General features: G+C 41.0%; 1 protein-coding gene across 1 annotated transcript in view; it reads right to left on the bottom strand.

The window, feature by feature from the left end:
• The window catches only part of LOC118417116, a 15,697-nt gene extending 6,746 nt beyond the window's left edge, over positions 1 to 8,951 (bottom strand). Inside the window, exon 1 of the mRNA XM_035822516.1 lies at positions 8,826 to 8,951. Coding sequence (XP_035678409.1) covers positions 8,826 to 8,846 — 21 coding nt within the window. The 5' untranslated portion in view covers positions 8,847 to 8,951. The remainder of the gene's footprint in view (positions 1 to 8,825) is intronic.
• Between the last annotated feature and the right edge of the window lie 3,707 nt (positions 8,952 to 12,658).

Below are 12,658 nucleotides of genomic sequence, written 5' to 3'. Positions count from 1 at the left end.
GGGGGTAAAGAGGAATGACGGGGGCACAGATGAAGTACAGCGGGGGTTAAGGAGAAGTCCGGGGGAAAAGGTGAACGGGTAGGGGGAAAAGCAGAAGGAGTTAGGTGGGGGTGCTGTGTGCACAAACTGTTCTTTCTCGACGCTTGATTGTAGATAAAGAAATAAACATATTTCGTACATTTACCTGTAGTAAGAACTGCTTGCCGTTTTATAGAGAAAACACAACTCTCTGCACAAAACGCTATATACCTACTACATCCTTATTCTTCAAGCAGAGGTTGAGTCGCGGAGATATTCATAGCAGTAGTCGGGATTTCTACCGTCTCTTAGCTCGAGTGTCAACTTGCCACAAAGAAAACAGGCGGCCTCACCCTGATGTAGACCCTGGAATTTCAGAACATATATGCGGTATAAAATAAAAAGGAAAGGGTCTCCTCCTGTTCGCAGAAACTGCGCTTCAAACATGCCGTATGTTCAGCAGAAAAAGGCAACGTTTCATAAAAGCTTTGAGACGGTATTAGCTAATAGATAAAACGGGGGTAGTGCCCCCAAGTTTGCTTAAGCTACGCAGATTCAAAGATTAAACATGTCGTATGTTCAACAGAAATACGCAACATTTCATATACGTCTTGGCAACATATAAGGTAAACGGGGGAGGTCTCCCCTAGTTCGCTTAAACTGCGCGATTCAAAGATTAAACATGTCGTATGTTCAACAGAAATACGCAACATTTCATATACGTTTTGGCAACCGTGATATAAGCTAAACGGGGGAGGTCTCCCCTAGTTCGCTTAAACTGCGCGGATTCAAAGATTAAACTTGTTGTATGTTTTAGAAATAGACAACATTTCATATACGTCTTGACAACATTTAAGCTAAACGGGGGTGGTCTCCCGAAGTTCGCTTAAACTGCGAGGATTCAAAGATTAAACTTGTTGTATGTTTTACAGAAATACGCAACATTTCATATACGTTTTGGCAGCTTATAAGCTAAACGGGGGAGGTCTCCCCTAGTTCGCTTAAACTGCACGGATTCAAAGATTAAACATGTCGTATGTTCAACAGAAATACGCAACATTTCATATACGTCTTGGCAACATATAAGGTAAACGGGGGAGGTCTCCCCTAGTTCGCTTAAACTGCGCGGATTCAAAGATTAAACTTGTTGTATGTTTTACAGAAATACGCAACATTTCATATACGTCTTGACAACATTTAAGCTAAACGGGGGAGGTCTCCCCTAGTTCGCTTAAACTGCGCGGATTCAAAGATTAAACTTGTTGTATGTTTTAGAAATAGACAACATTTCATATACGTCTTGACAACATTTAAGCTAAACGGGGGTGGTCTCCCGAAGTTCGCTTAAACTGCGAGGATTCAAAGATTAAACTTGTTGTATGTTTTACAGAAATACGCAACATTTCATATACGTTTTGGCAGCTTATAAGCTAAACGGGGGAGGTCTCCCCTAGTTCGCTTAAACTGCACGGATTCAAAGATTAAACATGTCGTATGTTCAACAGAAATACGCAACATTTCATATACGTTTTGGCAACCGTGATATAAGCTAAACGGGGGAGGTCTCCCCTAGTTCGCTTAAACTGCGCGGATTCAAAGATTAAACATGTCGTATGTTCAACAGAAATACGCAACATTTCATATACATTTTGGCAGCATATACGCTAAACGGGGGAGGTCTCCCCTAGTTCGCTTAAACTGCGCGGATTCAAAGATTAAACTTGTTGTATGTTTTACAGAAATACGCAACATTTCATATACGTCTTGACAACATTTAAGCTAAACGGGGGAGGTCTCCCCTAGTTCGCTTAAACTGCGCGGATTCAAAGATTAAACTTGTTGTATGTTTTAGAAATACACAACATTTCATATACGTCTTGACAACATTTAAGCTAAACGGGGGTGGTCTCCCGAAGTTCGCTTAAACTGCGCGGATTCAAAGATTAAACATGTCGTATATTCAAAACAAATACGCAACATTTCATATACGTTTTGGCAACATATACGCTGAGCGGGGGAGGTCTCCCCTAGTTCGCTTAAACTGCGCGGATTCAAAGAATAAACATGTCGTATGTTCAAATGAAATACGCAACATTTCATATACGTCTTGGCAAATATATTAACGGGGGAGGTCTTCCCATCTTTGCGTAAATGACGGTTCGAAATAAATTATATTTATGGCATCCTTCGGTCAATATTGACCATGGTATACGCAACATTTCATATAACGTAAAATAGCGCATATAAGCTAACCGTGAGAGGTTCTCCCCTGTTCGAATTAAACCTTGCGCACAGAAAGTTTGAATACGTCAAATGTTTTCGGAATAGCTAAAAAACACAGAAGATTATTGTATTTGACTTTGTATTGTATTGTATTTGTATTTGCTGAGGTATAAACATAACGTTTTGTACCAGAAAGCGCAATAATTTTCAGTTTTGACTGTAAATCTTGCCACTGTTACAAAACAGATGACGCAATGTTTTATCTAACACCAGACAAATAGGCTTATTACATTTGACTTAGCCGGTTAACATGTATTTTGTAACAGATCTAGAGAAACGGTATTTGTCCGTTTTGACAGAAAATATTTTTGAGACATTTAAGTTGTCGTTTCGGCATACTAAAATACATGTAAAATTCACGTAAAGAAACACAACAGATTAAGTTAGATTTACAAACGCTGAAATCTTCCGTAAATGCCAAATGTATGTTTCCGATGCCTTTGATAGATTTTAAAATCTGCTGAAATATTTCTCCGCCTTTAAGGGCTTTATACGTATCTCTGAAACTTTGCTTAAAAAGTTGTTTTTGTGCTGTGTATAGGCATAACAACATCAGGGATAAGGTTCCGATTTGAAACAGGGGCCCTGCCGGACAGTTAACGGTTTGTTTCTTGTTCGTGCACTTTCGAGGGTGACCCGTACGTGGCCCCGGCCCGTGGGACACCTCACAACTCGCGGGGTATTTTGGGACCCTGCCGGCGCCTGGGTTGACTTTAAGTCGGACCCGGTAACAAATCAACGCCGAGACTTTTTTTTTTCTGAGCTATCTTTTTTTTTTAAATTAAAAACAACAACAACAATGGTACATTTGTCAACCACTAAGACTAGTGTTTGTACAGTCAAGTACTATTGCACATGGAGGGATAACATATACTGGTGTGTCATATACAACGCCGAGAATTTCCGATAAGAAACACTGAGGGACGTCCCCGGTGTATCCGGCTGTCCACTGGGGCAAATTTCTGGCTACGGAGCCCGGTCGGGATTGCATCCCTGACGGACATCGGTGTGATTGGGACCTAAGCCTAAAGCAAGTATCTCACTGGACCCCGATGCGTTCGCGGGTCGCTGTGTTCTAAAGAGAAAATGTCACGCAAAACGTATACAGGTATTACTAAAAACAGACAGCAAAATATACAAAACACTAAACGATTCGCTTTTAATCGATGGAATTCTCTGAGAGCTCTGTCAGCGACGCCGCCAATGTGTCGCGGCTTCAGTGAGATATCTAACGTTACTTCATCCATTCTATTCTAGCTTCCGTTTGCTCCTCTGATTGCATGCAAGTAGAATGCTAATTTCCAGACTTCCTATTGACAAATTCATAGTCAGCTTTCTAAGAGTACTTTCAAAGACTGTTAGGACGCAACCTCGAGCTCGCCGACTAAATCCCAACCTCAGACGACCTCGAATCACTCCTAACCATGGTCTGAAGGAGGTTAAGAGGCATGAAAGCTCATCTGTGCTGATGTAGTACATATTGAAAATTTTCCACTGTCTTACAACATCAAAAATGTCGACGGAAGTGCGACTGAAAATTCGAGGTAAGCTATTTTTGGTGTTGCAAGACAGCGGAAAATCTTCAATATGAGGTTAAGAGGCCATGACCGGTTATATGTGACAAGTTTCTGACAGTAGAATCCATATAGACTCATCAATATCTATCTAAACTCGGCCCAAAAAGAGTATATCAAGAATATCAACTTTGGCTGATCATATTTCGGTTGTTTCTGCATCAATTTCATCATATTATATATCAATAGAGAGCGTGTGTGATTTCCTTTTATATGGTGTCAAACTCCTTATGATTAGAAATTCGTGGAACGAGCACCAGGGCTGCTTACGTGAGTGGGTCGCGAAAAAAAGTGCCAAATTTTCCTTCTTGTGTTCAACTCTGTATCATCCTGCTGGTATGGATGCGGGTGTCAATGATTCAATCTATCCTTTTTTCACGTAATCTTTGGTATACAGAACATCCAAGATTATCTTTTACATTTGAGTAGAGTATATGTGCCCTTTCGGCAGTTGGATGACCGAATCAAGGTACGGGGGTGGCATGGAGAATGTCACGCTGACGCACGGATAGAGCGTAACAGCGCGTAGCGCTTGGTGGAGGCAGTGTCATGGTTTGGTGTATGTATATATGTCAAATTTAAGGTTGCAGAGAGAGCGCCATTTAAACAGCTCGAAAGGCAAACCGCAAGCGTCTACTACATGGTTTATCTAAGAGTCAAAGCAAGAATCCTCCATAGCACTCTGAACGGTTACCCGAATAAATAACAAGTTTTGACTAATCCCGATGACCTTGACAGTGAACGTACCACTTCAGTTTTTTACTTTTCTTTACTATGCCTCGGATGTTTTCGTACGGACCTGTGTTTTGTTTCACTCTATTCCGTTCTTCAGCATCTAAGTCCACGAATGTGACACAAATCATCATTAACTGTTCGCGGGATTCTCCTGTGTGCTGCACCTCTCAATAGATATGTGCTAAGGGACCGACCCTGACAACCCATGACGGTACAGAACGATGGAAACTTCCCTTCGCATTGCCACTTACACATCTTGGAAAGGCAAGCGTCTATAATACAGGGGTTACCTAAGGGTCAAAGCAGGAATGCTCCATGGCACTCTGGACGGTTACCCTTATGAATAATTAGTTTTGGCTAATTCCGATGGCCATGACAGTGCACATGCCACTTCAGTTTTTGCTTTACTTTACTGTGCCTTTGAAGTTTTCGTACAGACCGATGGTATGTTTGACTCTGTATCGTTCGGAATGCGCCACAAATCATCATTAACTGTTTGTGGGATTCTCCTGTGTGTTGCACGTCTCAATAGATGTATGCAAAGGACCGACCCTCACAACTCCTGACTTTACTTTTCTATACTGTGCCTCGGAGGTTTTCGTACGGACTTGTGTATTGTAGAACTCTATTCCTTTTGTCAGCATCTAAGTCCACGAATGTGACACAAATCCTCATTAACTGTTCGTTGGATTCTCTTGTGTGTTGCACCTGTCAATAGATATATGCAAAGGGGCCGACCCTCACAACTCCTGACGGTACATAACGATGGAACCTTCCCTTCGCATTGCCACTTACACAGCTCGAAAAGGTCAACCGCAAGCTTCTACTGCAGGGGTTATTCAAGAGCCAAAACAGGAATGCTCCATAGCACTACTCTGAACGGTTAGCTTTAGAAATAATAAGTTTTGACTATGCCCAATGACCTTGACAGTGAACGTACCACTTCAGTTTCAATTTCTATTTACTCTGCCTCGGAGGTTTTCGTACGGACCTGTGTTTTGTTTAACTCTATTCCGTTTGTCAGCATCTAAGTCCACGAATGTGAAACAAATCCTCATTAACTGTTCGTGGGTTTCTCTTGTGTGTTGCACCTCTCAATAGATATATGCAAAGGGGCCGACCCTCACAACTCCTGTACGGTACATAACGATGGTAGCTTTCCTTCGTATTGCCACTTAAACAGCTTGTAAAGGTCATATACGCGCGTCTACTGCAGGAGTGAAGAGTTAAGACAGGAATGCTCTATAGCACTCTGATGACACCACTCTGTGACGGAAATTGCTCCACTGCGTCAACGATTCACCATTACGGAGGTAGACATTCGGTGCCAACTTTGCCACATCTACACGCTAATAGACCAGAATTTCCTCTTTAGGGACGCATTCCCTTCACACTTCAAGTTGGATTTTACCGATCGATTGACAGCAGCCTTGAACCCTTATCCAGAAAACCGGCATAACAAGCTGAGTTGGAACGTTTCTTTGACTGCTGTAGTACAAAGTTTCCTCATTAGATAGCACCATTTGTCAATCCCACACTGCGTCTTCCAAACTTGATCAAACTCGTTCCGAGATTTTGCCCACGGGAGGTTTCAGGTGGTGCCAACTCGTTACGTTTCCGTCTGACTTGTCTGAACTAAAAGATCAATTATCCTTCTCAACACACATGTGTTCGCCCCAGGCACCTCGTGAGTAGACAGGCAAACATGATTGACCATTTAGAGTTTCTTAGTGATTCATCTCGAGTGTTCCGGTTGTGTTGTTAACTTGATAGTTCATCGCTCTTCTTGTTAGAAGTCATTATTTAACTAGTTCGGAACTGTAATATCCAACACAGAAATTGGACTCACCCAAATTTTCCAATAAACAACACCAGTCATTTTCTTGATCGACAAAGATTGAAGATTTTGTGTTTGATACACAGTTAAACTAGTTCAATAATGGTTGCGTTGTTGTTGTAAATAGGTCTATCGGGATCATCGCAGAGTTAATGGTTCGAATCCTGTTCTACAGGAAGTAATAAAGTATAACGGGGGGAGTTGAAAGTAGAGGGTGATATAAACCTCATTTGAAATACGGCAGGGCTCGACTCACTTATAAGGGCATGTCCTATTGGACGGGGGAGGGGGGCAAGCCTTACCAGTTTGCAACTACCACAACTAAGTCCAAGTAGAAACTTGGCTCGCAATTTGACCACGTATAGCATAGTCATGTTATACCGTTCAGATTACTTATGCCTGACCAATGCAGTCAACTAGGAATGACACTAAAGCTTGATACAATAATCATTGAAAGGTCATCTTTGTTAGGCAACAACAAACGTTGCCCCCCTCCCACTCCCCGTCACCTTAGAAGCTTGGAGACTGGAAAATTGGCTCATCATTCTTAAATCCTATATTATTGGCGACTTGCATATTTTTTTGCAAATGATGGATCGATTCTGCCTAACAGTAGTACCACAGTGTGTCTCCATGACTCTTCAATGCATCAGAAATACGAAGCAGCTAGGGCATGACAAATAGTATGACTAATGTATACAGACACCTTTTCAGTGTGCCAAAACAACTTCTGTAATACCCATTTTCTTGAAAGACGGATTGCTTTTTTTCATGTCTCTGCCAAGTTGTCTGCAATCAATAAAAAAATTAATCATACCTTTTTAAGTGCAACTACTTAAGTGCAACTATCGTAACATTTTGAATGTGAAAAAAATCATCTTTCGTACAATCATACGAGTATACAGCTCTGCATTCCTTCTATTGATATCACTCGATACATAATGCTGGTCAAACCCACTTCCAATACTTTCCATATGAATGAAAACCATATTGTACATGTTTAAATCTGGATCATATTTCATATTACAATATTGTTTCAGCATTTATTTCACATTGATATTAGACATCAGACATAGAATGTGTGAAGCCCATTGTTTACGGAATTTGTTTATATCTATTTAATTTTTTTTTTCCATTCACTTCATTATTTTGCAGTCTTATCTTTATTTGCTTAGAATACAACCTAAATTAGTTGGCACTTTATGTCCATGTTTTGTTATTCAATCATATACTAGTTTGTCTTGTTTATCTTTACCCACAGGGTTAATTGAAAGCCGCCCAATTGGCGACATGTGTTCCCTGGATAAATACACATTGTAATGAAATCAATTAGACAACCTATATATATATACCTGCACTATTCTCTGCGGATACAGTTTCTACATTACAAACTCCTATCATGCTACTGATCCTGTGCCCTTGAGAACGGAACTTTACACGAATTTCCTCACTTCAGCCAGGTGTAAAAATGGGTACCTAACTTTTTTTATGTACTCATTTTTACACCTGGTTGAAGCGAGGAAAGCCGTGTAAAGTTCCGTTCTCACGGGCACAAGATCGGTAATTTGGGGATGTAAAAGACGATGGAAGGGGAGGGTTGTTTTCCATTTTCCAATACCGTATCCGAGACACATTAGATAAGAACCCACTACCCCTACAGCCTCAAAAAGGCTATGGAACTATATCTACCTTTACCTGTTACCTTTTTTAAAACCTGAAACAGCTTAGGTACGGGATTATTAAATTACATTTTTGCCTACCACCGTGCCTTTTAAAGTATCCTTTTTGTGTGTATTCTTTGTTTTGTGGCCTTCTTATATACGCTACAACGAATCAAAATGTTTCAGAGGGTCAAGGTCAACTTGTTTATACCTGTTTGTTCTGCACTGAGTTAGAAAGTTTTCACCACAAAAATCGTCACCTATTTGCTTTGCCAACCTTCTATGCATTTGCACCCACGTTTGGCTACTCTGTTTGCGGGCATAGCTCATACTATAACAACTCTGCAACACTAAGAGAGCTGTGGGGACATTAAACGCCACACAGCCGATCGCTTAACAACGGTAGACTCACACAATACAACAACAAGTCGATCTTAGCTTTCTCTTAATCATGCCTGGAGGCTTTTTTTGTTACAATCTTAAATCTGACCAGTTGAAAGCCGTGAAAAGACGCCAGCAGCTGTATGAATGATGGTTAATTGTTTCTAACGCACACAAAGACGTTGAATGCATGTGCGATTATGATCGTCTAGACAAGGTTTCTATTTATAAAATGCAGTTGAAACTCTCACTGGGCTTATAGCTACTCGTTTTACACACCAATGATTCTCAGCCGTACTGTATGAATCTATGATAAAGTTTATGCGTTCAACTCACGTCGTTCGCTAACAGAGACATGGTTCGCCTCTTGTCTCGTCACTTTCTCCAAAAGTTGGCAGGAGACTTGGAATGTCTCGGGTTCTTTGCAGAGACACTGGTACACACTCACGTTTACCTAACTGATGTGCCCCGGGGGTCAGAAAAACACGTCACTCAAATGTCACACGTGGGACTGCTGAAGCCTCAAGCACTAACAGGCACAGAAGGGGATTGAGAGAGGGGTTACAAGTGAGTGAGTGAGTGAGTGAGTGAGTGAGTGAGTGAGTGAGTGAGTGAGTGAGTGAGTGAGTGAGTGAGTGAGTGAGTGAACAAATGAATGAGAGTGTGAATTAATAAATGGGTGAGTTAGTAAGTGATTGAGTGAATGAATGAGAGTGTGAATTAATAAATGGGTGAGTGAGTGAGTGAGTAAGTGAGTAAGTGAGTGAGTGATTGAGTGATTGAGTGAATGAATGAGAGTGTGAATTAATAAATGGGTGAGTTAGTAAGTGATTGAGTGAATGAATGAGAGTGTGAATTAATAAATGGGTGAGTGAGTGAGTGAGTGAGTGAGTGATCGAGTGAATGAATGAGAGTGTGGATTAATAAATGGGTGAGTGAGTGAGTGATTGAGTGAATGAATGAGAGTGTGAATTGATAAATGGGTGAGTGAGTGAGTGAGCGAGGAAGTGAGCGAGCGACGGTGAGTAATCGAATGTGTTAGCGCGCGAGAAAGGGAGAGAGAGTGTGAGTGAGTGAATGAATGAATGGATAAGTGATGGAGCAAGTGAGCGAGACAGAGAGAGAGTGACAGTTTGAAAGCTGAAATGAATGAAAGTTTATTTATATTATATAGTCTGCTACCCCCTATTACATTCTATGTATCATTGTCGCTATAACTCATATGAAAGTGATGTGAAATTGGAGACAAGAAAACAATCTTAAAAGCATGATCCAGGCTGACCTGTCTTCATATATAAGTTTTTTTAACGACCAATAACAGGGTGAAGGCCTGATGGTATGCGTGAGAGGAGTGGCAATATAACCATCGGCCCAGTTGTTAATACCTATCAGCTCTAATACCTTCCACGCCTTGCTACTTAGCCGATAGTCCCGGTGGGTTGAGTCAGGCTGCCGAACTAGTTTTTAACTGTCTGGCACTAATGATTGTTGGATCACATGGGAAATAAAACCTTGTCTATACATCTGGCAAATCGAGAACTCTGAGAATTACTCGCACAACTTTAGCTATAAAAATACTTGAAGACTAATTGTAAGAACATGGTAGAAACATAGGAGACACGCATGAGACAGTGGTCAGCTGATTGGCGTTATCATAACAAACTACAAAAGAAATTAGTGTTGGCTATATGTCTAGACGAGTTGGGTTTGATATCTCGTTTTTTTTAGAGAAAAGTGGCTTTCTGTAAGTCCGTGAAGAAGGGAAAGTTGGGGCAGGCTGTGGTGACGTCTTTAGGCAATGTACTTCATTCATGGTGGTCAAATGAATAGTTGGAAATAAAATGTGTGTTCGTTTTCCACTGTACTTAGGCCCTTTGCACCCGGGCCGCCGATGATAGTCCTCCACTGTACACGTCTCTGGTATGGGTCTTCCTTCTCAGGTCGTGCCAGCTGTTACTGATGCTCCTCATCTATCCCTCAGTGTCCCTTCTCCAGCTGTTCTTGGTCCTCCCCTCTTTCATTTGCCCTGTGGGGTTCCAGGTTAGGGCCTGGTGTGTAATGCTGGATGGTGGCTTTCAGAGTGTCTGCTCTATCCAGGAGCACTTCCTCTTGAGGATCTGACTGACCACTGATTTTTGTCCGGGTCTGTCCCACAGCTCAAGTCTTGCCTGACCACTTGATTTTAAAGATCTTCTTCAGACAGGTGTTAATGAAGGTTTGTATCCTGTGCTGTGTTGCTTTTGTGGTTCTCCATGTCTCGGATTGGTACACAAAGAACTCATCCACTTATATCCCTTTGTTTGTGACCGGTGCATTGTTTGTAGTGGTGATTTTCATGAGTTTAGTCTTCTTTCTTTGATATTGAGTCCTGTGCTAATTGCTGCTGTGTCAAGATGAGCTGTTTTATCGTGTATCTGCCCGTGGTTGCGTGGAAGAAGTGCCAGATCATCGCAAAGTCTAGGTCCTCAATAGCTGTGTCCAGAGTGTCCACTGTATCCCATCTTTCGATTTGTACGTACATTATTCACAACTTCTTTTACAAATGTATTTTATAAGAGCTCATTTTCGTTTAGACTTTCCATTGTAAGACAAAACTTACATCAAAAAGCAACCGAGAAGCAATAGAATGTGAATATAAAATGTTAAAAGTGAATAAAGTTTCTTTCCCCAGTCGAGAGATGTACACGATGCATATCAACAATAAGAAAGCAATGAACACAATAATACCCGTCTATCTTCGATGAACTTACGACTACGGAAACACGGATATAATGACTGATTGTATGTTAAGCCTTTCTATCTGCTATATAGTGCAGTATCTCTTTAGCAATGCACTGCAAAGAACGAAGATGAGAAATTGCTCTTTTTACATTCATAGGGCGATGTTTCATATGCAGGGGTTTTTTCCCCTAAGCTATCTCTATTGAGCCACCTTCTGAGGTTACGGCAATACTTTCAGCCACTCCATCCATTAAGAGGATACGACCTGCCCCTAAACTTCAAACAGGAGTATATGTATAACCCCGAGCTTTACGACCAAAAGGTCGGCTGCAACTTATAAGTCAAACTCCGAAAAGGTCGAGGTCAGGCAAGATTTGACCAGTGGCCGTGTCCAAGGCAACTTGTGGAAAAAAAATCGATATTGGCAGCTCTTCTTTGCTTCTCACTCCACATTTGCATGATGAAGTTCTCGAGGACTGGTTGTAAAGGAGTATCTCACTGGATTTAGGTTCGTTGGCGGCGTAGCTGCGCGCTCTGAAGTGAATTTCTGCTACCCTTGACTTTATGATGGGAATGTCATGCAGACTGTACGAGATTAATGTGACAGCAAAATGCACAAGGCTTGAAAAAATATTATTATTTCTTTGTTATGTTACAATTTAACACTCTATATCCGTACACAAAATAAAGCGCTTACCAACAACTTATTGATCATGCCAGGCCCCAAAGGTTGCTGGAAAAATAGTAGAAATTTTATAGATATAGACAGATAACATGCCAGAAAGGTTAGCTGGGTCACAAACCATACTCATCGTACGGCTAGTTTGTCAGGCATGTTATGCATGTATATCTGTCCAATTTCTACTAATTTCCCCCTTTAATGATTCAGAGATATCCAATTAACGAGCCCCCCCCCCCCATTCCAGATAGGGGGTGAACTCGCTGCGAACTATATATAGCAGAGCTACTTCCACATCATTATATTTCAGCCATACCATAGGTATGGTGAAATATATTGTATTCGTAATGTGTCTTTCTTTCTTTCTTTCTTTCTTTCTTTCTTTCTTTCTTTCTTTCTTTCTTTCTTTCTTTCTTTCTTTCTTTCTTTCTTTCTTTCTTTCTTTCTTTCTTTCTTTCTTTCTTTCTTTCTTTCTTTCTTTCTTTCTTTCTTTCTTTCTTTCTTTCTTTCTCCTGTCAAATCTTCAAATCGAATCAACTCCGCCATTGTTTAACCGATTGACTTGAAATGTGGCACAAAGATAGAGTAAGCCAATACCCCCAGGTGTTTTTTTTCATTTTTTTCATATCTGCCTTTAAAATGATTTTATTGAGGTTTTTGTCATGTATATTTCGGGCTCCTGTGCCCTGGTATTACAGCCGAATGACATGGAATTTGGTACAGAGGTGCCTTGATCATATGCTCACCTAGATTCAATAACAGTTTTGGC

The sequence above is a fragment of the Branchiostoma floridae genome, chromosome 6, assembly GCF_000003815.2.
Source record: "Branchiostoma floridae strain S238N-H82 chromosome 6, Bfl_VNyyK, whole genome shotgun sequence".
Classification (NCBI taxonomy): Eukaryota; Metazoa; Chordata; class Leptocardii; order Amphioxiformes; family Branchiostomatidae; genus Branchiostoma; species Branchiostoma floridae.
This window is presented reverse-complemented; position numbering and strand designations above follow the sequence as displayed.